The sequence below is a fragment of the Meriones unguiculatus genome, chromosome 18 (assembly GCF_030254825.1).
Source record: "Meriones unguiculatus strain TT.TT164.6M chromosome 18, Bangor_MerUng_6.1, whole genome shotgun sequence".
Classification (NCBI taxonomy): domain Eukaryota; kingdom Metazoa; phylum Chordata; class Mammalia; order Rodentia; family Muridae; genus Meriones; species Meriones unguiculatus.
Window position 1 is genome coordinate 10,433,092 of NC_083365.1, and position 27,297 is coordinate 10,460,388.

Here is a 27,297-nt window from a genome sequence, read left to right on the forward strand (position 1 = left end):
TTCAGTAAGCCTGCACCTCCTTTCTTTTCTGGGTTCTGTCTGGTCCCTCTCATGTTTCCTACCTGGGGCTAAGATATCGCTTGGTCCCCAAGTGCCCATCTACTCTCCAAACAACTCCTGTCTCTGGGCCTTTTGTGACTGCTTCCTTGCCCTTCTTTAGTTTCGGCTTCTCTCTCCTTCCTTCCTTCCTTCCTTCCTTCCTTCCTTCCTTCCTTCCTTCCTTTCTTTCTTTCTTTCTTTCTTTCTTTCTTTCTTTCTTTCTTTCTTTCTTTCTTTCTTTCTTTCTTCAACCCCAGTTGTTTCCAGTTGCACCTAGAATGAACTTAACTCCTACAGAGTCTTCAAGACCCTCAGTCTAGCCTCCTGCTGACCCTCAACCCACCTTGCACACCTGTGATCTTGCCCCTCTGTCTACCACAGCCCCCACTGCAGGAGGGGATAGCAGATCTTGGCATGGCTAAATTATGCCAATTGGCTCTCACTTACCATGACTCAGTCCATCTTGGCCCCCAGATAACGCCTCCTTACCTCAGGTGCTCTTCTCACTGTATACCTGGGTGCCGTGATAGCAGGATGTGAGACAGGAGAACAGTGAGACTAGACTAAACAGTGAGTTTGAGGCTAGCCCAACACGCCTTGTGGGACTATCTCAGGCAATCAGAACAGATACCCATGCTCCCTGGTGACATCGCCGTGCTCATGGTGACATCACCGTGCTCCACGTGAATTCACGACAGTGAACTGTGCCACCACATTGCCGCAGTTTTGCCACCACAACACCCCGCTCTGGCAGCTCAGTGCAGAGCGGTGACAGCACAGCCTTCTGTTATACCATTACAATGCTACTCGGTGACATCTGTCACGTGTCACTGTGTACTCATCTCGCCCCTTCCTGCCATTACGCTGCTCGGCTTTGACAGGGCATCAGAGTGTCCTGTAACACGACAGTGCACGAGTGTCCTGTCACAGTTCTGCAGTGTGAGATCGTCGCGCTCAATTACGACACCGCGCAGCACCTCTCTCAGGAGACGGCACGCAGCAGGAAGACCGAACATCTTTCTTGCTCTGTTGTTTTGGGTGAAGAGTGAATGTGGGGCAGATTGCGTGTCTCTGGGCGCCCTTCCACATCGCCTTCAGGCGGGACCTGCAACTGATGTTCTCCAGCGGAGGCAAGGGTCAAAAACTCACCTTCAGAGGACACCTGTGGAAGCAGGACCCGAGGGAGCGCCCTCTGGTGGCTCTAGGGAGTTTCAAGGTCATTGCCTTCCGCGAGAAGGATTTGGAGCTAAGGGGAGGTTCTGGGCAGTGTTAGGTCTCCCTCTGGTGGTGATGATCAGCATAACATCCACTTCCAGCTCTACCAGTGTTGGCCAAATATTATAGCAAGTGTGTGAGAGAGAGAGAGAGAGGGAGAGAGAGAGGGGGAGAAGGAGAGAGAGAGAGGGAGAGGGAGAGGGAAAGGGAAGGAGAGGGAGAGGGAGAGAGAGAGAGGGAGAGAGAGAGAGGGAGAGAGAGAGAGGGAGGGAGGGAGGGAGAAGACTTGGGTCCTAGGCTCTCCTATTTCTGATTGTAGACTACATCTTTCACTTGGTTTGTGCATTTGTCCTATACCGCCTTGCAGAAGGTCACGGGAAAGATGAGGTAGTTTCCCACCTTGGAGCTCTGCTTTCTCCAGCTCAGTGGTTTTGAACACAGTTTTTGACTCATTTCTGGTGCATTTTGCATTTTGATATTTTCCCTCCCTCCCTCCCTTCCTCCCTCTCTCCTTTTCTTCCTTTCTTTTTAAATTTGAGACAAGGCCTCACAATGATGCCTTGGGTGACCTGCAACTCATTATGTGTGCCAGGCTGTCTCGAACTCCCAGAGATCCATCTGCCTCTGCCCGAGTGCTGGGATTAAAGGTGTGTGCTACCATTCCCATCTCTTTTGGTGTTTGCTGAGTCGGAACTCTCAGGTTCGGACTCTTGATTTCCTTCACTGTGAGGCTGGGCCCGAGGCTGCACACCATCGGCCTGATGGGCACACATTTGTTCTCACCTTGTGGCACTCGTGTTGGTTTCCTCAACTGACAGCCGCTGCTACTACTGTTAACGGTTTTACTTAGACTAAGATCCTCATAAAATGCTGATAAGACTCAAGAATTATCGCAAAACCCCAGGGAGCCGAGGAGAGAGCTCCGTTGGCCGGGCAAGCATGAGGACCTGAGCGTGAAGGCTGGAACCCAGGTAGAGAAGGAAGCAGAGACACGAGAATCTCTGTGGCTTATTGGCCAGCCGGTTGAGCTGGCTTTGTGAGGTCCAGACCAGTGAGCGATCCGGTACTGAACAGAAAAGGGCCTGGTACCCGAAGAAAGGCACTGGGGTTGCCGGCCTCCACACACACACACACACACTCGTGCACGTGAGTGCTTGTGCATGCACGGACACAACGCTAAGAACACAAGTTAGCGATACTTGTCATTGAGAGGTAAGCATCAGAGTGTATGCGGGATGCCTTTGAAGTGGGTGTTCTCCAACTTAACCGCTCTACGGTTTGAGAACCTCAGTATCCTTCTGTGTGGGGACAGACACAGACTATCCGCCTCCTGAAAGGACACAGGGGAGGTTGGACCTGGGCCTGTGGGGGCCTGGCCTCCAAACAGGAGGAGCAGGGAGTAGTGAGATGCATGGAGAAGCAATGGGGGACCGGGTGCCCCAACAGTCCCCTATCCAGAAGCTCTGAACAGGATTTTAGATGGGAGTTTTACACACAGGTGAAAAACTCCCCCTTGCTGAAGTCAGTCCCTGTCTTCTGAGCTGTGCCCAGTTTGACACTGATGTCACCTTCAGAATATTCCCAGGCTAAGGCTTGTTCTCATCGTCGGCATCCCTCTGTGCAGGACAGGACCTGCTGGGCCAGCTGCAGCTTCTCCCTGGTGTGTGAAAGTGTGTGTGTGGGACTTTCCTCTCTTTCTTTGTTCAGTGGGTTTCCTCTCTGGACAGCCCCTAACCTTGCCACTGTCAGGAAGCTGTGACAAAAGCCGGAGCCAGAGTGTCCTTCAGGGGCTCCCACAGCCCCTCGGTGGGCTGGAGACCTGAGAACAATGGTGCCGGAGAACGCTTGCCTTTTGCTTCCTCAGGACGGACACACTCCTCACCTCCTGTTTGGGCTGAAGCCGGTCCATTTGGCTCTCTGGCAGTGACACCCACTGGAATTTTTGCCTTGAGGAATGAGGCTTCTCCATACTAAGGTTTAGCATAACGACGAGGGGTAAGGAGTGCTGTGCTACGAAGCAGGGAGAGAGCCCGTGAACTTGAATTCCTCTGGGTGGTCTTGGGGTTCTCATTCTTCAAAACAAGAGGACAGAGCTCAAGCCGGCAGAGCCTTGCTTTTCCCTCTACATATCTGTAGGGAGCTTTCAAGGGCTTCTTGCCATGTGCTTCATCTGACATCACTCAGCACTCCAGTCCCATCTCGGGAGCACAGCAGAAGCCCCTGCCTGGGTCTGTCTGTCTGTCTGTCTTCGTTGTCTCTGTGTCTGTCTGTCTCTGTCTGGAGCCATGTCATACACTGGGCAGCTTGCTATCATCCCTGCCATCCTGCCTCAGGCCTTGCTGTGGGATGGACCCCATCTCCTGTGGATGCTATTGGGAAGTTTGGGTTTTGAACTGTAGTGGTAACCGACAGAAGATTGTTCTTTTCATGCCAAGAATGTATTGGACAACATGGAGAGCTCCTCTAGGGCTGAACAAAGAATGAAGTCATTGTGATCCCAGCAGAACGGTATTTGGAGAGGCCCCTGGGAGCCCCAGCCATACTTCTACATTCAGAGCTGACGATCATTAACTGCTCGGGAGTCATCTCAGCCCGCTTGTCAGCTGGCCCAGCAGGTCTCCTGTAACTGGCAGGACCTCCAAGAGAGACGGCGGCAGTGGCGGAGGGAGTGAGTGAACAGCAGCAGGCCAGCTGCCCTCCATGACAGAGAGCACCTAGCCGAGCCCTCTGGCTAGGGCCGCTGCTCTTGCGGGCCTCACCATCCCACTTTAGGTGGGCAGAGAGCAGGTGCACAGGCAGAGGGCGTCTCCTGCCCCCCTCCACCTCCACACGGAGCCATGACCCTCGGTGGGAGAGTCCAGCAGATCTTCCAGACTTCCTGGTGGAGAGTAGAAGGCAAAAAAGTTTATTAAAAAGAGGAAACGAGGGGCAAGCGAAATGGCTCAACAAGTAAAGGTGCTTGCCTCCAATCCTGATGAGTCTGGGTCTCCAGAACGTGGAGAACATGAATATGAAATATGCCGGAGAGTAATATGAAAGGAAAGGAATGACTCCCATCACATGCATGCTGTGCCATGTTTATCCCAGTGCTCACATACATACCCAAGCACACGCACACACAGAAAATAGGTAAATAAATAAATAAATGTAAACAACTTTTTAAAAAAAGGAAGCAAAGTGTGGTAGTAAAATATGGATGTGACTGTGGTGGTTTGAAAGAAAATGGCCCCCATTGGCCCATAGGGAGTGGCACTATTAGGAGGTGTGGCCTTGGAGTGGGTGTGGCCTCATTGGAGGAAGTGTGTCACTGTGGGGGCGGGCTTTGAGGTCTCAGATGCTCAAGTCATTCCTAGTGTGGCATTCACCTCTGCTTCCTGAGAATCAAAATGAGGAACTCTGAGCTGCCTCTCCAGCACCAAGTCTGCCTGTGCCCCGTCACGCTTCCCACCAGGATGAAAATGGACTAAACCTCTGACTTGTAAGCCAGTTCAGTAAATGTTTTGCAAAGGGTTGGTGTGGTCATGGTGTCTCTTCACAGCAATAGAACCCTAACTAAGACAGTGACAAAAGCATGAAAAAGAGAAAAAAAAAAAACCGAGTGGGGTTTGGAGCCTGTGTCCCTGCTGCCTGACAGCGGTGCCAGATCAGCAAGCCTCAGGCTCTCCTCTTCCATAAACTGGCTGGTTTTACTAGGGTTCACCTGGTAGAATGAAGCAGCCTCCTCTTGGCTCTCAGAAGAAACCCCAGTGCATAGTACTCACTCAATAATCCTGGCAGCTGTCTTTGCCATTTTCAAAGCAGTGACATCTGTGTTGTTAAATATTTTGTCTTCATTTGTTGCACTCAGGTTTTTATTATTAAATTGTTTCTCTGTGTGCGTGTGTGTGTGAGGGGGGAGTGTCTCTTCCGCGTCTCTGTTGGTTGTGCTGTGTCACCAAGCGAGCTGGTTTTTTAGTTCCCAGGGGTTCTCCTGTCCCATTTCCAGTCATGTGGAGACACTGGGAATGAGGATGCACACTACCATGCCAGATGTTTAGATGTGTCCCTGGGATTTGAACCCAGGTCCTCCTGTTGGCACGGCAACTGTTTTACCCACTGAGCCACCTCCCCAACCCACCGGCATCTTTAAGCAAGTCAAGTGCACGAGAAATGGGTAAGTATAGGACAGAGAATTTAAGCCTGCAGCAAAGCACAGGCTTCCATTTCTCTGGTCCTTGGGCTCCCATGTGGACAACGTGGTCACCTCTCACGCCAGCCTGAGGTCACTTGGGCAGTATGGCTTTGGGGCCTGCTTAAGGTTGGCCTTGCCCTCAGCACAGCAATAGAACTATCCGACAAGATACATGGATCTTGGAGGAAGCTGGTGGAACCTGCCGAGGCCTTTCTTCTGCTGCTGCCTCACCATTTTGGCTAATAATTTTAAAGTCAATGGATGGACAGCCAGTGCCTTAGCCTTGGTCCTTCATCCATCTTTATTCAGCATGGAGCTGAAAGGCACTGGGGGAAGTCTTCATGGGTCCATGTGTAACCTGACAAAGGAGGAGGTGGTCCAGCATGAAGGTGATTTGTTTAGGGGTGACTCCCCATAGTGGGCCTCTTCTCTGTCCCTGGGCCACCCCGTTCTCTGTCCCCAGCAGACCGAAGCTGTCATCTTTAGAGCCACATCAGGACCTCTGTGCCCGTGACCAGCTTACCAGGAATAAGAAGAGCCCCTCTGACTCTCACGCCTGGCTGCTGCTCCTTACTGTTGAGTGTGGGAAGGTGAGACACCTTATCGGCTCTGGTTCTCAGCCTCACACAGAAGAAGCAAATGAGGTTTTCCTCGGGTGGCCTTGCTGGAGCAGGTGTGGCCTTGTTGGAGGAAGCATGTCACTGTGGAGGCAGGCTTTGAGGATGCTCAAGCTGTGCCCAGCGTAGCACACAGTGGACCACACAGTCCCCTTTTGCTGCCTGTGGATCAAGAACTCTGAGCTCCTCTAGTACCATGTCTGCCTGTTCACTGCCATGCTTCTCAGCAATGGAAACCCTAAGACACTCTATCTATTCATCTATCTATCTATCTATCTATCTATCTATCTATCTATCTGAGCTAGTTTTATGTTCACTTGACACAAGCTAGAGTCATCAGAGGGGAGGGAGCGTCAACTGAGAAAATGCCCTCATAAGGTTCAGCTATAGGGCATTTTCTTAATGACTGAGGAGAGGACATAGTCCATTGTGATGTCTTAGGGTTTCTATTGCTGTGAAAAGACACCCTAACCATGGCAGCTCTTATTTTTTTTAAAGCATATAATTTGGGCTGGCTTATAGTTTCAGAGGTTTAATCGATTATCAGCATGTCAGGAAGCATGGCAGCAGGCAGGAAGACGTGGTTCGGGAGAAGTGGCTGAGAGTTCTACAGCTGGATTCTAGGCAGCAGGAAGAGAGAGACACTGGGGCTGACTTGGACTTTTGAGATCTCAAAGCCAACCCTCAGTGACACACTTCCTCCAACAAGGCCACGCCTACTTCAACAAGGCCACTCCTCCTCATCCTTCTAAGCAGTGCCACTCCCTGATGACTCAGCATTGAACTGTGTGAGCCTATGGGGGCATTCTTATTCAAACCAACACAGTGGGTGGTGCCCTCCCTGCTCAGGTGCTTTCCTACAGGAAAGCAGGCTGAGCAAGCCATGGGAGCAAGCCAGTGAGCAGCACCCCCCATGACCTCTGCATCAGCTCCTGCCTCCAGGTTCCTGTCGTGCATTCGCTCCTGCTCTCACTAGTTTTGATGATGGACAGTGCTATGGAATTGAGTGAAATGAGCCTTTCCTCCTCAGTTGCCATTGATCATGATGCTTAATCATAGCAACAGTAACCCTAAGACAATCTCTCTCTCTCTCATCAGCTGTCTACACACACACACACACACACACACACACACACACACACGCATGCGTGCATGCTTCCACACACACTGCTCAAGAAAGCTGTAGGATCCATTCATTCTGGGCATAGCACTACAGCAACCTGCTCTTCTAGGTGCTGAATAGTATTCTGTGGTATGTCCAGAACATCACCAGGGTAATGCTCCTACACCTGGGTCTTTGGGATGCTTCTGTGTTGTGGCTAGTGTGATGGTTGAACATTTTGATATGCCCTTCGTAGCCCTGGTCCTTAGATTCGTGTATGACATACCAATCCTCCTCTTCTTGACATCATGTCAGTTCAGATTCTTTGGTGTGTGGTGGTGCTCACTGTACATTTAATTTGTGTTTCAGCAAGACTGAGTGCTTTCTCGTGTGCTTACTTGCCATTGATTTTGAGGCAGGGGTTTCTCTGACCTGCCTACGCTGGCTGGCATCTGGTTTTTTCTGCCTCAGCCTCTTGAGGACTACAGGTGCGGATCTTCTTCACATTTTATTGGTATTTTCTTTTACACTATGATGAAAAATAAATCTATGACTTTCTTTGTCTAATTTTCTATTTCTCTTTCTTTCTTTCTTCCTTCCTTTTTTTTCTTTTTGGTTTTTTGAGACAGGTTTTTTGTTTTGTTTTGGTGTGTGTGTGTGTGTGTGTGTGTGTGTGTGAGACACCTGGCTGTCCTGGAATTTGCTCTGTAGTCCAGGCTGACCTCCAACTCAGACCTCTTCCTGCCTCTGCCTCCCCAGGGCTGGGATTAAAGGTGTGTGCCAACATGGCCCAGCTTTCTCTAATTTTCTTAAATGTTCACCCTCGTTGACTTATATTTAATTGTACAAGCATTATATGAACACACTGTCATTGATCTTTGTAGTGAGAATTCTGGAATTTTAGTCTCCTTAGACAACACAGTTATGTTATGAGACTGTGCTTTCGTTTTAATCTCAGGTGTGAGGTATGAGGCTGCTTCACACTGCCTGCAGCAGCTGACTATGATTTGCCTCGTGCCCTAGCAGAGGCGTGGCTTTGCCTGTTGCAGATAGTTTCTGTGACTGTGTGATGTTTGGAATTCTGGGAAAGCTAGCGCCCCGATAGGTAGGGTTGGTGGTTGTTGGTCATTTAGGGAGATTGGTTGCAGTTTGCTAGTAGCTGTGGTCCATGGACAAAGAAGAAACAAAAGGAAAGAAATTAGATGTGGGCATTTTCTTATTTCCACTCTCCCCTCTATTCTTGTTTCTCTCCTGTTTAGTGTTAGAGGGTGAGACGGGGGTGGGGATAAAGGGTGGAAAAAATAAGAACCCGCAAAGTAGCAAAGACAGACCATACACCATCCTGCATGCTCAACCCAGTTATGGAAGCTCTTTCTGCTGTCTCGACAGTAATATGCTGTCTCTTATGTTCTGCAAACATTTCCTTATCATCCATTTTTTTTCCAAGATGTATTTTTACTATTTGTAAATTATATACATGTGTTAATGTCTGTGTGTAGGTACTCACACTCAGATGCAGGTGCCAGTGGAGGCTGGAGCCAGTGGATTCTGGGGGGCTGGAGTTACAGATGATTGTGAGACACCTGATATGGGTGCTAGGAACAGAACTTGGGTCCTCTGCAAGAGCAGTAAGAACTCCTAACCACTGAGCCATCTCTCCAGCACCCTCCTCCTCCCATTGCTTATGCTTTTTAGAGGACTTTTAGTTGTTGCTTAGCATGGTTTTACACTTACAGAAAAACCAGGAGACAGCACAGAGCTTGCATACATTCCCCAGGCCTTCCACACTGGTGAGGCAACTGGTTACAGTCAGTGTTGGTGAGTTTCTCATTGTCATGTTTTCCCAGGCTCCTCTGGGCTGTGATGCTCCCCTTGTTGTGGTTGGCTTGGGAGTTTGAAGGAGAGCTTTGTGACTGTCTCCTTAACTATCTAATGCATTCTTGTGCTTAGACCAGGAGTGTGGATTTTTAGGAAGAAGCCACAGGGAAAGCTAGTGTTCTTCATGTCAGGAGAACATTTTAGAACCTTGGCAGGATTTATGGCTGCTGCTCTTGACCTTGACCACCTGCCGAGGTCCCATTGACAGTCCCTCCTCTCTGAAGCTGCTCCTGCCCTCTGTCTTCAGTTTGCGCCACACTTAGTAGAGATGAGTGCCCCACCCCCTCTCCCAGGATAAAGGGGTATTTGCATAAATGGCTTGCAATTCCTCTGCAAGATCTGCCTGGGATCTCCCTCTCCTTCCCATTTGCTCTTATTACTAGGGACTCACATGCTTTTGTGATGGGTTTTTTCATCAGCACTGGTTTGCTTTATGGCTCAGGCTGCTCTGGCTTTGGTCACTGGGGACCGTTGCTGTAGCCCCTGTTTTCTGTTGACGTGGGCCTGTGAACATGGGTGTAGTAGCTTTCTGTTACTGTAACAACACCCTGAAATAATTGTTTTATAAGACAGAGCGCTCATTTTGTCTCTCAGTCCTTGAAGGTAGGCCCTGCTGCTCTTGGGTCTTGGTGAAGCGGTACTAATGGGGGCACAGGGTTTAGGATGCTCTTCACCTCAAGGCTGGGACAGAATTAGGCAGGATTCCATCACTGCCTTAAAGAACATCCCCCCCCACAGTGACCTAGCTTCCTTCTACTAGGCACCACCCTCTAAAGACATCCAAGGTCCAAGCTGTGACGATGCACTCGTCTGTGTCCATTTGTTCATGACCCTTCTTGACGCTCTAGGCATCCTGTACCTGTACATTTTGCCCGTCATTTTTCTAAGGATTCTCGGGATTGGGAACCAAATTCTTGGTGCCAGGTGTGTTGGTTACTGCCAACATGGCATTTCTTTTAGGTCTCCTCAGCCAAGAGAACAAGAAAATGTACTAAAGGTATGCATACAGATAGGCACAGGGCTCTATGTAACCTTCTGCAGCCGGGCTGAACTAGCCCAGCTAATAGGATGTCTTCACCATTGCTCAATTACCACATGAATCACCAGCGCCTCCTCTTGCTTATCTGTACACTCCCACTAAGACTTGGAGAAGACTGGCTCCTCCTTTCCACCATCCATTTAATTAATTACACATCTCCACTTTGTTTGTGTCAGGCTGTTATCCTAGACCTTCGTGAAAAGCATCAGCTGAAATGTGGAATACCTTGGTGGCTGAGCAAGCACAAGGCCAATTCACAGTGGGTCTGTGGAGGGTCTAAACTGAACTCCAGCTGTGCCTGGAAGTCCAGTAAAGACCTTGGCCCAAGAAAGGGCGGAAATACAAAGAGCCGCTTAGACACCAGATCTCCTCAGCAGGCACCGTGCGTCGGGCATACACACTTCACTTCTTTAAAAAGTGTGGGCTGAGGGTTTGCATTCTCCCCCCTGATTTTAGAGATGTGACCAGTGGGTGTGAAAGACCATTTGCCAAGCTTGTACCTCGGCCCCTCGAGACCAACAGCTTATAAGTGTGTCAAGGAGAAAGTGTCCACACAAGCAAGGCATGGTGGCAAATGCCTGTAATCACAGCACTTGGGAGGCTGAAGCAGGACCGCCACAGTTTGAGGCCAGCCTGGGCTATACAGTGAGATTACATCTCAACCCCATGTCCCCACCCCCACCCCTCCATGTTCAGTCCCGACAAGAAGAAGAGAAATGCATGCACATTCCTGAACAGACATGTTTCTTTGTAACCCTGATCCTACATTAAGTGTAGGGTGGGGAAAGGGCCTAGAGGAGCCTGGCAGTGTGTCCTGAGGCACGGGCTGGGTTCTTGCAAGCCTGGAGAGCCAAGCAGGCTTCGTTTAGGCCACCACCTGAACTTATTGGAGGAGACTTGGGCTGTGTGTGCATGGTGGATCCCTGAAAGGATGTTTTGAATAGATGTGATATCAATTTATTGTGTTTTCCTTGTAGACTCTGCTTGAGTTGTTTCTGAAGAAAAGGTTGTTCTCATAAATACTCCTATTTCTCTCCAAAAGCTGTGTGCTCTTTAGGGTGCACTTAAATCCTGGAGATATTGGACTTTTGTGTGAATGAGGAGGGAAAGAAATTCATACCAGACCTTGAGCTCCTTTCAAAAAATGTTGCTATGGCAACGACATACATAACAGAATCTCCTACTGGGCGTGAAAGTAATAAGAAGCAAGAAACGTGGCCTCCACAGTGCATTCATTCTTTCACTGACTTATTCATTCCTCCACTCGTTCATTCATTCACCGGCCCGAGGTGCTTAGCTCTGTGTCAGGTGTTCAGTGATGTGGAAGGAGCAGGATTCTTGTCCATGGATCCCCAGTCCGCTCGGTAGAGGGAACAAGGCCAGCAGCTAAACAGTACAGCATAGCCTACTGGTAAAGGTAAAGGACGCTGTGACTTCAGAGACGAGCTTTGCTGGTTTTGAGGCAGGTGGGAGGATTCTGGGTACAGGGTTTGGCCAGGCCAGATGAATAGTCCTGTGCAGGAAGCTGGTAGGATGGGCACGAGTCTCCGGGGCAGAGGACCTGTGCTGACTCAGGGACTTTCTGCAAGGGAGGGGCTCCCTGCTGGCCTGTGCTCCCCAGCAAGCCCTCACACCTGGGGTGTCCTGTGCATCTCATAGACCTGAGCTGTGCCTCTGGAAGGGGGAGCCTGGGTGCTGCCATCTTTTCCTCCATCTTGCACATTCTCAGTGTGAGCTGGGAAGCAGCTTTACCGTGAACCTTCTCTATAATCACAAGATGAAACTACTCTCGTCACATTTATAGAGTCTTATGTTAAGAATAACATCTTTTTTTAAAAAAGCGATTGCCCTAGATTTCATGTTAAATGCTGTCAGGCGTTTTCAGCATATGCTTTATAAGGCCTTTAGGCTGAGCTATGGTGCATAATTTGCAGTTAAAAAAATGAATGCCTGAAGCGTGTTTATTGCCTGGTGTGGTTATTAATGTTGATTATTAATGTGACAGGATGAAGAGTCATCTAGGAGACACCCCTCTGGCATGCATGTGAGGAATTATCTAGGTTAGGTTAATCAAGGTGAGAAGAACCACCTTAACCGTGGGCAGCCCCATTCAGTGGGTTGGAGTCTTGAACTAAATACAAGGAGAAAGTAAGCTGTCCTGGTTACTTTTCTGTTGTTGTGATAAGGGACTATGGTCTTGGCAACTTATAAAGAAGGTGTTTAATTTGGGTTTACAGCTCAAGGGGCCTAGCCATGAGATGATGTGTGAGCAAAGGCGCGGTGGCAGGACAGTGGAGAGCTCACATGTTGATCTGCAAGTAGGAGAGAGACAGACAAACAGACAGAGACAGACTGGGAATGGTGAGTCTTTTGAAACCTCCAAGCTGCCCCCAGTGACACGCCTCCTTTGACAAGGCCACGCCTCCTAATCCTTCCCAAATAGTTCTACTGACTGGGAACCCAAGTATTCCAAGCTGTGAGCCTATGGGGTCCAGTCTCATTCAAACCATCACCGGCACAGAGCGCCAGCATTCATCTTTCTGCTTCCTAACTACAGATGCAGCGTGACCCAGACTCGGGCTCTTGTGCTGTACCTGTTGGCTATGCATGCAGACTCATGTGGACTCCCTTTGTAAACTTTGCATACGTTGCAAACTTTGTATTCTTTGCAAGAGAGTGCCCAGGCCCCTGCCTGAAGAGCTCCGGCATCCAGGCTGGGCTGCTTCAAGTTTTGACTCTGTGCTCCCCCTACATCTTTCCCTGGGTGCCCTCTCCTCAGCTCCCCTGGGCGTTACCCCCTGTGGTCCCTGAAAGGGATTCTCTGACCTCTAGGCTGTGCTGCTGGCCTCTCTACACTTCTGGACAGCAACACCTCAGGACTCCAGAGCTGCTGAGGCTAAATCTCCACAGCCCAGGGACCTGAAATCAGACGCCTGGAGAAACTGAGCAGCTGAAGCCACCGAGGAAACAGCAGCATCTGCCGCTTCAGTTACGGCTGCTGCTGACAGGGAACTCAGGGAGAAGGAGGTGTGTCCAGCTGAAACTAGTCTGTGAGCTCCACGCCACCTCAGTGGCAACAATGTATAAACTAGCCATTCCCCTGGAGCAGGGAGCTTCACATGGTCTGGCATTGCCGCCAGCCAGGGACCAGAACTGGGAATCTGACCCCTTAGCTGTAGTTTAGTTAAGGAAAGTTGTTTTGTTTAGCTTAGAGTTCAAGTCTGTTTGAACCCCTTGAGGCATGAGTTAATAGGCCCCTCCACACATCTCTGGCTGTTATGATGGCATTTCCAGCCTCTGTCACAACAGCCATATCCAGACCCTCAGTGGGACCTCTCCTAGATTTATGCTAATTTTAGGTGAAAAGTCTGAACAAAATCCCACCAATCCCTAAGCTCCCCAAACTCAGGAGTTAAAATCCCACCAGTCTTCCCTCTGGAAGTCTCTGGCCTAGAAAGCTCTGCCTCCTAAAAGATCTCATATAAAGGCTGTGTTTTCGAAGTTCTCTGCTGTCTTCTCCCGAGAATAGAGGCAGCCACTCCAGGATTCCCCCCTCCTCTCCTGGGTTTGTTCATAAATCTCTTTTAAGAGATGTGGCTGCCTCAGCAGCACATATACTGAAGTTGGAATGATATAGAGATTAGCATGGCCCCTGTGCAATGAGGACACACAAATTTGTGAGGCATTCCATAAGAGAGAGAGATCGAGAAAGCGAGAAAGATTTGCTGTTTGGTGTGACTCTCCCATCAAAAGAAGCCAAGAAGCACAGAAAAGAAGTGAAGAAGGAGCAAGGCTTGGGCTTCTGAGCTCTTCAGTTGAGCTGGGGTTGGGGAAACCCTCTCTTGGGAGCTGTAGCACCTCTGCTGAGGAGGCTTCCTCTCAGAGCTGTGTGGTTCCTGGGCTCCCGTGTCTCAGGATGCCCTTCCATTGGGACACCTTCCCAGTCTTCAGAGTTGTGAGTTTCCTGGATGCCTTCCTATCTAAGTAGAAAGGTGGACAATGCCTTCTGTGATCCCAAATGAGCCTTTTCCGTATGCTGCATTTCTCAGGCCTTCTGTCGCAGCAACTAAAAGAGTAACTAATGAGGCCGGTGTTACCTGTGGGTGGGAAGGATGCTGGTATTCCAGAGCTTCAGAAGCTGGCTGACCTGCTCCTCAGACGTGGCATTGTGGAATCCCCTATCCTCTGCCAAAGCAGCTGAAATGGAAACGTGACTGCCGGGGCTGCCAGAACGGCCAAGGGTCAGATGGGTCACGCTCTCACGGATCAGAGTCTTTGCCGTTTGTTTATTGCTTCCTGTGACTCTAGCTCTCACGTCAGGTGATGAGACCCGTGTGCTCTGAAGAGCTTCGAGCCCAGCATCCCAGCAGGCTGGAGCTAAAGGAAATTAAGGGCCTCTTGGAAGCTGCCCTTAATCAGTGTTTGAGATGCTGACCACGAGGCGCATGCCCTGCACAGCCCACCCCCCAGTTCCCCTGTTGTGCACACTGTAAACTTGCCAATACTTCCTGTGCCTAGCTTCTCCCCACCCTTCCCCCTTGTATCGGTCCATTGCATCCCCTCCAGGAACGGCATGGTTGGGGGCCTTCTGGGGAGAGACTCCAGCAAAGGCAGCAAGAGGGAGGAGGGAGAAGGTTGCCCTCTTCAGACTGGGTGAAGCTTGCTTACCTTCTTGACTTAAGAGCCTAAATTTTTACCTTGGCACAGTGGTGCAACCCTTAGTTCCGAGGCAATCTCTTGCTTGATTTTCTCCAGGGATTCCAGAAAGGCTGGCACCACACTCCCTGTTTGGGTGAAGAAGCTGAAGTTTCAAAAGGAGGCTGCCCTGCATAGCTCAGCACCTGCCTATTGTGTGTACAGGCCTAGGTTCCTCCCCAGGTCATAAAACAAAGACGTTAAATGATTTGATCAAAGACCACCCATGCAAGAGTCAGGAAAGTGGGAAAAATTCAGCATGTGTATATCTGTAGAACAACTATGCAGAGTGAAATACAGACACTTCCGTTCTCTGGGATTCCTTTCATCTTTGTAAATAACCATTTCACTCCATTCTGCCCTGATTGGCCCGGGCTGGCTCTTGTCTGTTCTTTAACCCCACGGAAACAGAACCTTGAACACAGAACCCTGTGTACTTCTTGAGCATCTGTCTCTGCTCAGCGATAAACTAAGATTTGTGCACACTGTTCGCGCGCATCAGTCACACGATTTTCACTCCGTTTTATCTCCGCGTATCTGTGTGGAGCTGGATAAGCCACTCTCTGTCGCCAACATTTATGTTAACTTCAGGCTTTAGCTGGCTGAAGGCTGCTGCGAACGTTCTGCGAACGTTTCTCTTGGGCACGTGCTTTCGTCTGCGATTGCTTAGGACACACGCTTAACATTAGGAACTGCCAAGCAGGTTCTTCAGGTGGCTGAGAGAGAGTTTTTAATGTGTTTCATTCTAATGAACGCTTCAGTCTCAACCAGACATCACTTCTGTAGGGAAGTCTTCACTTCCTCCAGACTCTAAAAATGTTTTATTTAATACCGGAAGCCCCTTTATTTGTTAATGGCCCTTATCACACATGGAATTAAGGACTCCAGGTCATTTTTCCAGCGTGACAAGCTATTGGCCTGCTGAAGATTCTGTGCAGTGGGTCCCCTCACTGTGTGTCTGGGGCCGGGCCCGCCCAGTTTCCAAGAGTGGCATGGGGCCAGTGTGGGCAGCTCGGCTGGGTTCACGCTGGTCTGTAGAGGAGGCGCACTGCGTCCTGCTGTCTGCTCTCCGGTTCATTCTCGCCATTCTCCACTCAGTCTCCGCCGGACTCACACCAGCAGGGCAGGGTGTGCAGAGCGCGTCGCTCCTTCCCCGAGCGTGTGCTCTTCTGCAGAGGAGCCTGTCCTCGCGGTCTCACGCCTTCCTTTTGCTGGACTGTGCTCAGGCCTTACCTCTGACCACTCACGGACCAGCTGAAAGCCCCCACCCTGAGCTCCCATAGCCAGACATCAGACCCTGTGAGCCTCTATGTTTCCCCCTCACTGTGGGACACAGGCTTAAGCTCTTTGGGGCTTTCACTATGGCACCCCATTCCAGCAAAGTTCAGGCAGAAAACACAAGCCATCCCTCTTAGGTCTCACATGGACACCCCCTGGACAGGCGTTCTGGAAATGCCGAAGTGATTCCCTGTGCCGTAGGACCGGGAGATGCTGAGCATGGAAAAGCCAGTCAGGGGCTACCTAACTGGTGCACTGAGGCCTGAGCAGGGTCCTGGAGCTGAAGGAACCCTGGGCTCCAGCACCCAATGGCCCTGGTGGGACACCCCACATTCAGTGTGCTCCAGACTCAGCTCAGCCTTGTCTCTGAAGGTCTTCAGCCAATGCCCACGGTGCCTGGAGTCGTTTCCTGAAATGCAAGCCTGGCTGTGGCCTCCACTTTTCTACGGCTTCGATGCTTCCCTCTCACCAGCATCCTCCATGAGCAAGACATCCGATGAGCAGCTGCTGAAGAAAACCTTGGACCCCACCCTCCGTCCTGCTCTCCTCTCCTCTGCCACTGAGCGACACCTGAAGACGTTTAGGTTGAGCTGGCTGTGTCTTATGTCTCCATCAGGCTGTGAACACAGGAAGCTGGTGGTGATGATTTGCTCACGGCCATGTCTGACCAGCACGGTGGACTATTGGGCATGTTAAAAAAGTCCATAGTCACTGCCAAATTATCCCCAAATCCAACATAGCGCGTGCTGTATCTCTCCTCTGCCCCCTCGCCCCCCGGACCCACCTAGTGCTGCGTCTCCAGCTGGCTGAGGGGCATCCTTTCATCCATCCGGCTGAGCTGCTCACAGTCTCCATTTAGTAACGTCAGGCCTGTTCTTTAAAACTGGCCGTGTCACCATTTATACCATAGAAAGTGATCGATGGCACCCTCCCACCCCCAAAGGGCATGCTAACACACCTCTGCTCACACATGTAAGGATGGCGTCTCCATCGTCCACCGCCGTGGCCCAGCACAGCGTAGGAGCTCCGGATCTGGGCAGAGTTTATAGATATGAAAATGGGATAAAGACGTGGTGAGCTCGCTGAGCCCCAGGGTGAGGCCAAAGCGGGCATCATCTGAGTCACTGATGGAATTGTGCTGGTACCCAGAGGAAAAGTTACCTGACCTCAGTAAGATCCATCTGCCAAGGCAGAGGGCCGATGGCCTTGACAATGATGGAGGCCAGCGGCTGCCCCAGGTGAGGCCCAATGGCTACATTTCTGGGAGCATCTGTCTGCACAGGCCGGCATTCTCTGAGACAAGAGGACCAAAATGACAGGGAACACCAAGTTCGGCCAGCTGCTCAGTTCTGACTCTGCTCAGAAATCAAAGAAAGCCAGAAATGGCTGCTAACAAAAGAGTGAGGGCTGGGCGAGGCCTCCACCCTTCGCTTGCTCATTCTAAGTCCGTCAAAGGGTGAGGACTACCAACACTTTGCCTTCTGTTCACAGGAAGGCAGAGGGAAAAACACGGTTTTGATTTTGGTTTATTTTATTTGTATTGTAGTTTATGTGTACGGGTGTTTTGCCTGCATGTATGTTTGTGAACAGTGTGTGTGCCCACCTGCAGAGGACAGAAGACGGCGTCAGATCTGCTGGAGCTGGAGGCACACAGTTGTGAGCCGTGGTGTGAACACTGAGTGGAACCCAGATCGTCTGAGAACAGCCAGTGAGCTTGACCACTGTGATGTCTCTCCAGACACCCAGAACATGATGCTTTAGCTGATTCAAGCTTTTGGGTCCCCCCCCTTTTTTTGTTTGTTTGTTTGTTTGTTTCTTTTTCTCTATTTTCTTCTGTGGGTTGAATCCAGGGCCTTGTGGATTCTGGGCTTATGCTCTTCCATTAGCTTATACCCCATTCTGTTTTTGTTCTTGAGTGCTAGGTATTGTAAAGAAGAAAAAAAAAAGCCAGCTAAAAATGTAGGAAGCGTAAGTATGAGCTTGGAAATCCTGGCATCACACACTGATAACAGCTGTCACCTTGACCCAGTGCTGTTCTCCTCGGAGGCCTTAAAAAATCCCTCTCCAAGGTGCTGAACTGTCCTGTCCGTAGGGGCTGCGTGGGGGAGGGAATTGTCCCCTGGCGAGTCCCAGTACTCGCTTCCTCTCTGATGAACAGGGGTCTGGACTTCTTCCCTGGACACCCACGGGTGCTGGCTCCACTGCCCTTCACCTTTCCCCGACACCGCGCTTTCCCTCTCTCCAGGGAGACCAGCTGTGCAGGTTAGTACCTCTGGCCCTGACCCGATTGTTTCCGGCTTCCTCCGGTTCCTTTCTGTCTCCTGCCAATTTCCTTCCATGGCTTTTGACCAAGTCGGCTGGAGTTAAAACAATCCACATTGTTTAAGAAGGCAACACGTCCACAAAAGGATTAACACCAAAATAGAATCTGGGAATCCCCAGGTTGGGGGGGCCGAGGGAGTCATCTTGGGGAAAGTGGTGGCAACTGAGTACTGGAGGGTGCACAGTTTGGAGGGGCACCTATGTGCCAACAAGGAGGGTGTCTATGGATGCCGAGTGGTCAGCTCATGTGGTTTGCTCTGCTCTGAAGCTTCCAATATCAGACAAACCACTTCTCCTACCCATCTGTCTGGTTCAGTGCTTGTACATCACCTGCCAGGCTCTGGGGTGCAGAGGATCAAACCTTGGTTATTCTTGGCTCCTATTCCTGCTCAAAGGTGGCACTCTCCCAAGACCCCAGTCTTAAGCAATGCTTCTTATTTGCTGAGTGTTTCTTTGGGACCTTCTTTGCACAGTTTAGGATGGGCTTAGAGATGTCTCAAAGCACAGTAGCTTGCTCCCAATATTCCACGAAGGCCTGACATTCCTATCAACAAGGTCCTGCATCCCCACTGGCAGGCTGGTCTGATCTTTTGCCTTCTACTAAGAAATGTAGGTGAGCAGTTGAAGTGGCTCTCTGCTAGCAGTGAGCAACTGAAGAAAGAGAGCCCTGCGCTAGCCTTGGGGCAGGAAGAGCAAGCATGCTGGCCTGGCCAGGCTTGTCAACAGATCCGCTCTTCAACAGAGCTGTGTCTAAGCTTCTGGGGAGGAGCACTAGAACTGGTCACAATGACACATCAGTGTCAGCGTCAATGATCTTCTGGATCATTCTCCTGGCAAGTGTGTTATGCCACAATGTTGTCTGCCTTTGGGCATGTCAGACCTTCTGCTAGTGTTTCAGTACAGACCCTGGTAGACTCCAGACTGTGCCATGTGGAATACCCAGGCATATTAGGGAATGCTTGTCTAGGCTTACACAGTAGAGAAGAGTGCTGGGTAGAGCCTGTTCGATCTCTAGGCCCCTGACTCAAGGAGCCAATTACTGGCTGTTAGGAAGCTTGAGATAGGGAGTGTCACAACCACTTCTGGGGTACATGTCACAAAGCCCAAGGTGGGGTGTCTGCAGTCTGGCAGGGGCCTTCTGCACCATGTGGGGCACCAGAGGTGTCAGAGAGATGCTAGTCATTTGCCTAAGCTGAGAGGAGGCTGTAGCTGTGACAGGGCTCCCTCCACGCTGTTCCTACTGAGCCTTGTAATCTGGAGCATCCTTACTGGGATGCAGGACTGGCATGGACAGCCTTACTGAGTCTGTCAAAAGGTCAGGATCAGTCTTTACCCCAGGAGTCCCCTCTGACTAGGGGCACGGAGCCTGCAGACTCTGCCCTCTGAGTGGAAGGTCCTCAAGTTTCTCTTCCACAAGGTTTGAGCCCAGGACTGAGTCTGGACTAGATAATGTTGATGGTTTGGACTATCTGCATGGTCCCCAGAGTCCTTCAGGATGCTGCTGAGGAGAGCAGATGCGTAAGCAGTGTTGGAGGAAGTGAGCATCAGCTTCTCACGCACCAGCTCTGTCTCCATCCAGCCTCGGATCCCAGCGAAGTCTGAGTTACAGATCTGCTTTGTTCTAGGGATTCTGTGGCAGCGAATCTTCCCTGCAAAACTAAAAGCACCAGGCACTCTGGCTGTCTGTGTAAAGGTGTTTATTGTTTGCAAGATAAGAACAATCTGAAGGCGTCTCAACAAGGGAATTGTTCAAGTCAGTCACAGCACATCTACACTGGGGAGCATGTCAGTCATCTAAAAGGACATGTTAGCTAGTTAGACACTGGTCCAGAGAGTCTGATGGCATGCCATTAAGTGGGAAGGCAAACTGCGAAGGAACAAACACCACACATGATTGTAATATTTTTAAAGGCTGCAACTAAGCAAACTCTTGTCTTTACATTTAAACACAGGAAAGGGGTACAGGTCTCGTCCTAAGGCAGAGGAGGGGCTGGAGAAACAAGAAAACAAAAGTCATTCTAAAAATGGACAGAAGGCACCACGTGAAGTTAAGTAAAGCTCTAAGGTATCCAGCGCCCTGTAGCAGGGTTGCAAATCTATACACTGCATTTGGAATTTCTGCATATGGGCAGTCAGGAGAAGTGGAAGCAGCAGTGAGTTAATTGTGTGCTGGAGATGCAGCCGCTTTTCACTCTGCTGCCAGTTTGCTGGGCAGTTCTACAGCCTAGGTGTCTGAACTTGGGAACGCTTGGAAAGGGTAAGAAAGCAATGGCTGGGGAAAAATGTGTATGTTGTCAAGCCACAACTTTTAGAATAACCTAGAAATGCCTCACAGGGCCCTTTTCTTAACGGGCACCTGGTAAACTCCTGGCCAAGCCAAAGCCAGACTCAAATGTCCTCCTCCTGATCTGTAAGAGCAAGATCATCTCAGCTAAAAACTAAGTAAGCAAACAGTCAAATCACCACATGGACATTCATCTGCTGTCATAGTTAGGCTCACTGGGTGTGATGGCCAATGATACAGGGGACACAGTGATAATCATGGAGCATGGACTATGTTCAGCCTAAGCATTTTCACATCAGGACGAAGCTGCTAACAGCTTTGTGTTCGCTGGTAACTAAGCCTTGAGCTGGGCACTGGAACACCAACATCACCAGGCAAGAACCGGTCTTTCTTTCTTGCCTCATGTTTGAACTGGCATGCAAGGAATGCGCTGTGCTCTGGGCTTCTCCCCTGCTCTCTGGTGTAGGATGAGGAGACAGCAGATTGCGGAGGCGTGTCCTGCTGGCGGCAGGCCGACTTCTCTGCGCCGTCTGTCTGTCCGGGGTGAGAGTTCCAGTGGAAGGCTATGTGTCCTTGGGCTGTCCTGCCTCATGTCCCTTTACCATGTGAAGCCTTCCAGAGGTGTCCTTGGGAAGAAGTGATAGCAGTGGGAACCCGGCCCATGAGGCACATGGGGTACGGTTTATCAGCACTCATGTTCTGAAATGTTGCGGATAAACCCTGTGACAATCCCTGAGCCCCCTGGCAGATGCTCCTTTCAAAAGAGAATGTGCCCAGCAGAAGTTATCTCCAGATACGGCTCAGCAGCTCCTGGTGACCCTGAAAGGGGAGGAAGGCCTGTGGAAGAACCTTAAAAGATTAGATTTGTTTTTAAAAAATTAAGTAATATCCATATTTATACATATATTTAAATTCAAGGGCTATATCAGTTCTTGTGATGACAGACAATGATTCTTTATTGCGTCTCTCTAAAGATGTCATTTCTCTTAGGCTTTTTGGCCAGTAATTATATTTTTGTAGTGTTAAATAATTCACAGAGGTTATTGAAGTGGTTTTAAAAAACCAATAGTGATTGTGGAGAACTCTGTCGAAAGGAAGCATATTAGAGATGCTCAGAGGATACCTAAAAACACATACAGGGCCAGGGGACATCGGAAGTCAACACACATCTGGGCTTGATGGCATGTCTGTAATCTCAGCATTCAGGAGGAGGAGGAGGCCAGAAGATCATGAGTTTGAGGCCAACCTGGGCTACGTATAGAAAGTCCCATCTAGAAAAAAAAAAACAAAGAAATAAGAAACAAAGATGAAAACGTGTCACCTACAAGGGTTTTCTTAACTCTGCAGGTGTTTGCAGGGACTGGAACAGCGAACAGCAGACTTTGAAGCAGAATGTAGATGCCACCCCTGCCCTGACGTTGCTCTCTGAGAGGCCAGTGTCATATTTCCCTACAGTCAGGTTTCCGAGCCTTTGTCTAGAGTCACGCCAGCTTTAACTTTTGCTATATTTTAGTCTCATGCTATCAAGGCACACAGTTGTTGTTCAGGGCTTGTCAGGGTTTGGCTCCACATTTCCTCTGCACAGAGGATGTGCTTGGACCTGTGTGAGACCTGAACTGATCTACACGGAGCAGGACACCTGAGGGGAGACAGAACCCGGGCTCTGTTGCTTCCTACCTGTCCTGGAGAGGGACACCCCAAGAACTGGGAAGTCAGCTAGAGTGCACAGCACAGGTCTTGGGTTCTTTAATTGGTTTACCATTTAGTTTAGCCACAAAGGCAGGAACAAGGCAGGTCCCACAAGGGTGGCCATGGGGGGCACTGAAACACCTTATCAAACACATGGGGTGAAGGGAGTACTTGGGAGGGGCTTTTGAAGCGCCATGAATTACGCGCTGCTTTCAGGACACTCGGGGCTAGAGAGGGAGAATTGGGCTACCTCTGCCCACCTCCGCCCACCAGCTCACCTCGGTGGCTGCCAGCCTCTTTGTGGCTTATTTCACAATGAACCAGATGAAGCCCAGGAGGCAGACCACGGCTGGCTGATCCACGGCGACCCGCAGGGCCGCGCCCCTTTCCAGCCAGAACTCGCAGCGCTTGGTGGCGCAGATCTCTTTGATCAGCCGCCACAGGACTCGCTGGTGCAGCTTGCTCTCCAGCTTCTCCAGGGAGAACTCAGCCTGGTTGGCCGCCTGGGTGGCGTTGATGCAGCTGGCCACCAGCATCTCCTTGGTCACGTTGGCGTCAGAGCAGCCTTCGTAGTAGATCCCATCCGGGAACTGCCAGTAGTTGGCCTCGTAGTATCTGTTGCCTTCCACCCCGAGGTCGATGTTCAGCTTCCGGCCTTGCTTGATGAAGGTTCCTGGGCGGTTCTCGGCCACCCGGGCCTCGGTGATCTGGCCGCCGCTAGGGAGGGCCTTCCGGTTCCACTTGAACCTGTGCTTTATGCCCCTCCCCTTGGCCATGGAGAGGTGGCTAGCAAGCAGCATGCAGAGGATGGCCAACCCCCACGTGACCAGACGGCTCTTCATGGTGTGAGAATCTACAAGGGAAAGGCTGAGCTGTCACCTTCTCCACAGTGACAGATTTTAAACGCATCCTCAGAGCATGATGATGACCCACACAGAGGCTGCCCAAGGCCAACCCAAAACCGGCCTTCTTTGTTCTGGCCAGGGATTACTCCGGCTGTTTGGGGTGGATGAGAAGCTGCACCCTGCGATTATAAAGCTGTTGACTGTACAGGCAAACAGATGCACAATGGAGACAGTCCACTGTGTTTCCCCAGCCAATTGGTCCTGGGAGGTAAGAGCTGGAGTCCAGGGGCCTGGTCTAGGCTGCATTTTCAGTCTTCCTTGCTTTCTATTGCCCTGAGCTGGCACTGTTCCAGATACATTCTTCTGTCTACTCTGTGAAACTGGCTGCTGATTCTAAAGAGGCCAGTGAGAGGAGGAGGCCACGCTGGAGGGGAAAAGGAGGGTGGACATGCAGCCAGCAGCCCCAGCCTCCTGCCTCACCCTCATGTTCCCAATCTCACCCAGGGGACAATGTGCCCTCCGCTCATCCTAATAGCTTTTAATCACACACTTATTAAATGTCAGCTACTACATCAAGCCCTTCTGTGGTTTGATCTAATTCTCACAAGGAGAAAGTCCTTTCATCCTATTTTTATAAGGAGTTGTTCTGCGGTTCAGAGATACCAAGCAATTTGCCCAAAGCTGCACTGTGGTGAGTGGCCAGCTCGAAGTCTGTGTTGGTTCTGAGAGCACATACCACTAACTGTGTCCCACTGCTCAGGAACTCAGGGCCAGGCGCTGCTAATGCTTTGTGTTTCTGGGGGCAGTGACGGCTCCTAAAGCAACAGAAACCAGGGCTGTTGAGGGACTTCACGAAACATCAGAGCCACGGTTCTCAACCTGTGGGTTGCAGCTCCCTTCTGGAGTGGCATATCAGATATTCTGCACACCAGAGACTTAATTACAATTCATAACAGTAGCAAAATCACAGTTATGAAGTAGCAATGACATAATGTTATAGGGGGGTTACCACAACATGGACTGCAGGAGAGGGCCACAGCAGTAGGAGTGTGCCGCTGCTTTAGAGGAGAGGGATGCTGGGAGTTCAGCCTAGCAGCACAGGCACGTAAATGATGCAGCTAGGGGCTTCGAGCAAGCCCTGGGAGACTGTCAAGGTCACCGCCCCTGGGTGTCCAAAGAGCTGCGGGCCTCGGGCGATCTCCCCACTCCCCATCGTCACCAGTTCTAGCTCCTGGAGCTGCAGTGGCCACTGTGGACATCTACCCTGACGGCCAGCATCAGAGAGCTCCAGCGCCAGGGCCTTCGTCTGTGTTCGCCGGGACACAGATCCCAACAGGGCTGTCACCTACATGAAGGTTCACTATGGATCCCCGGAGTGTGAGAGCCGGCAATGCCTCCACCACACTGCGGCACCCCAGGCGGGCCCATGTTCCTGCTAGACTGCTTGCCTCTGGGCGACCCTGGTACCCAGCTAAAAACAGAAGACCCAAGCCCACCCCAGCCTAAGAGCACACCCTGTCACCTGTGGAGGATGCAAGGGGCCTCACTGCCCCGTCCTTCCAGGCACTGCCTGTCTCAGCCATAGGGTGGCTAAAGCACCAAGTCTCCCACATCAATCACAGAGAACTCAAACCACACTTTTCCCAAGGAAGTCTCTCTCTCTCTCTCTCTCTCTCTCTATATATATATATATATATATATATACATATATATATATATGCACAACTTTCTTGAGACAGGCCTTAGTTTTCACAGAAAAGAGCTTAAAAGCAGAAATGAAATTCCAGCCTGTTAGCCTTGAAGTGGCCTTTCCCAGTAACACTGGAGTATAGGAATGCAGAGGCAGCTGGGAATGAGGTGCTCATAGTCGCTGCCTGGGACCGGACACAGCAGGAAGGAAAGTCACAAGCCACTGCTTGGTCTGGGAAACCCCCCGCCACATACCTTGTAGTCTGCTTCTGTGGCCTCTGGAGCCTGGAGCCAGCACTTCTCAGGAACACCTTCCCCAGGCCACCACTCAGCTATATAGCCGCGGGGGAGGGGGCCTCACTACCTCCCTCCAAATAGGGCAGCCCTTCCCTCCTGGGCAGGACCAATCAAGGGCTCCCGGGTCACTCCTCCACCCTAGAAGGTCGGAGCTTCTCCTTATTCTTCACTGATGAAACCACGTGAAGACCTTGAAGTTAAGAAAGACCTGAGAATAATATTCAGAACTACAGCTTGGGTAGCGTTCAATGCCCAAAGCCAAGGGGGCTTAAGGAAGCCTTGATGGACTCATCTGTTGTTCTGTCCGTTAAGGCCAGCCTCCAGCTGCAAAGGAGCCTCCGTGGGAAGGGGAAATTAAGAAGGACTGGCATGCACCTGGACCCCCATGCCCAGTAGTTGGAACCCACAAAGGTGGAAGAGTCGCTCAGTTCCTCCTGGGTAGGTGGGAAAGCAGGGCTAATGAGTGAGTGGAGAGACATACTTGTGGGGTTCCCAGACGTTTGGGCTGTTTGGGGTCCCTAGGGATACGTGAGGGTCAAGGTTAAACGTGTAAGAGTCGGGGAAGTAGAGCCAGAATGAGCAGAAACCAATTACTCACAGACGATGGCACCGGTGCAGTGGGGAGAGCCAGAACCATGCCCCCACCCCATGGCTGGAGGCTCGTAGCTGCGGGTGCCTGTCCCAAGGCCTTAACCACAGGGGCATTCTGGAGTGCTCCTGTTAGGATCATTACTAGAAAGGAAAAGGAAAAGTGAGTCCTGGAGGTAAGGGCTAGGTAAGACCGCCTGTAAACGTAATGCGGCCTTTTGTCTTCAAAACGATCCACGGCGAACCTTAAGCGGCCTTTCCCGGAATGGTCAGTAGATGGCGCGAGAAGACTTTAGAAAGATTTTCAACCTCGCGCTCAAACTAGCTGCCCCAGCAGAGCTGCTGTAGTCGATGGAGGACTTCTGGCTGCGCCCCACCTCACCGCCGCCTTTTTCTCTTTGTTTGTTTGACTTTAAAAGTTGTTTCACTTCCTAGTTTAAAAAGTTTATATTTCTTTGTAGACTTACAGACTCTCTGTGCATGTGAACACGCATGACATAAATACTGGCATTGTGGTCCTTGTGTGGATTACTGGCAAAATGCAGAGAAGCAAAACAAAATGAAACTTCTAATATTTTACCACCCAAAGACAATTATCCATGGAATTTTGTTGGTTATATACATGCTTAAGGACATAAGTAGGGTTTGCTCTTCCAGTCTAAAATCTCCGCACTAGTAGGGTCACAAGCTCAGACAGGCCCAAGGCCACTTAGCCTGACCACAATGCATTCTGGGGCCTCACCCCTCCATACTGCAGTCTGTACTGTCCCCGCTGCTGCCCACCTCCCTAGGCTTTCTAGTCCTTTTCTGAGTAGGAGAGGCATCGTCAAATCTGAAGAGACTGTAGACTCCCCTGATAATGAACAAAAGGCTGTCCTCAAAAACACTGAAAAAAAGGAGGACAGACCATCTGGAAAAGAAGGGGGAATTCTGGAAGCTGCCACTAAGACAGGAAAAGTGTGAAGCAGATGTGGGGTCTGCACAGCTGGCCCTGCCTCACCCATGGCTTTCAGCTCTGCCTCACACATGGCCTCCAGCCTTGCCTCACACACGGCCTTCCAGCCCTAAAGGCTAGGGAAACAAGTGAGGAAAGGGGAGGCAGCTTTTTAGGAGCAGAGAGACTAGAGCTGATGGCATTGTCTCCACACTCTGACAGTGATGAGAGTGCTGGCAGGGTGTAATGGACCAGCCCTGGGATGTGTGTGTTCCGGGCCTCCTAGGGGTTTGGCACATATATTATGAATGTACAAATATCAGCAATTTAAGTGTGTTGAGAGAAGTGACAGGGTAAAGGGGGGACTCCAGTAGGCACACATGGGCCTTTATTTGATAAATTCTTCCATTTTATTAGCTCTTGGATTTGTTAGGAACACTTAAAATTATATACCATTACCATCAAGACACATTCTCCAATGTGAAATAAAACTCTGCCTCAAATGGTTTCTGTGTGAGAAGATCACTCACTGCGTTTGTGCCAAGGAGGAAAATAGAATGGGTTACACAGCTTTGTCACTATCACAGCCAGGATGGAAGGAGGAGAAAAGGAAGG

At 50.5% G+C, this 27,297-nt stretch overlaps 1 protein-coding gene and 1 non-coding gene across 3 annotated transcripts; one reads left to right on the plus strand and one right to left on the minus strand.

The window, feature by feature from the left end:
* Positions 1-13,656: 13,656 nt before the first annotated feature.
* Positions 13,657-13,758, plus strand: LOC132649123 (U6 spliceosomal RNA). Its single transcript, XR_009587557.1, has one exon. It is a non-coding gene; the product is annotated as a U6 spliceosomal RNA (small nuclear RNA).
* Positions 13,759-20,036: 6,278 nt separating this feature from the next.
* Prnd (prion like protein doppel) lies at positions 20,037-25,202 on the minus strand. Of its 2 annotated transcripts, none has more exons than XM_021651486.2 (3): positions 25,119-25,202; positions 22,608-23,182; positions 20,037-21,911 (listed from the first exon to the last, which is right to left on the minus strand). In XM_021651486.2, the coding sequence occupies exon 2, from the start codon at positions 23,169-23,171 to the stop codon at positions 22,635-22,637; it is 537 nt and encodes a 178-aa protein (XP_021507161.1). In that variant the 5' UTR covers positions 23,172-23,182; positions 25,119-25,202; the 3' UTR covers positions 20,037-21,911; positions 22,608-22,634. The 2 variants fall into 2 exon arrangements, with proteins under 2 accessions (XP_021507161.1, XP_060227758.1); XM_060371775.1 differs by lacking the exon at positions 25,119-25,202 and adding an exon at positions 23,911-23,991.
* Between the last annotated feature and the right edge of the window lie 2,095 nt (positions 25,203-27,297).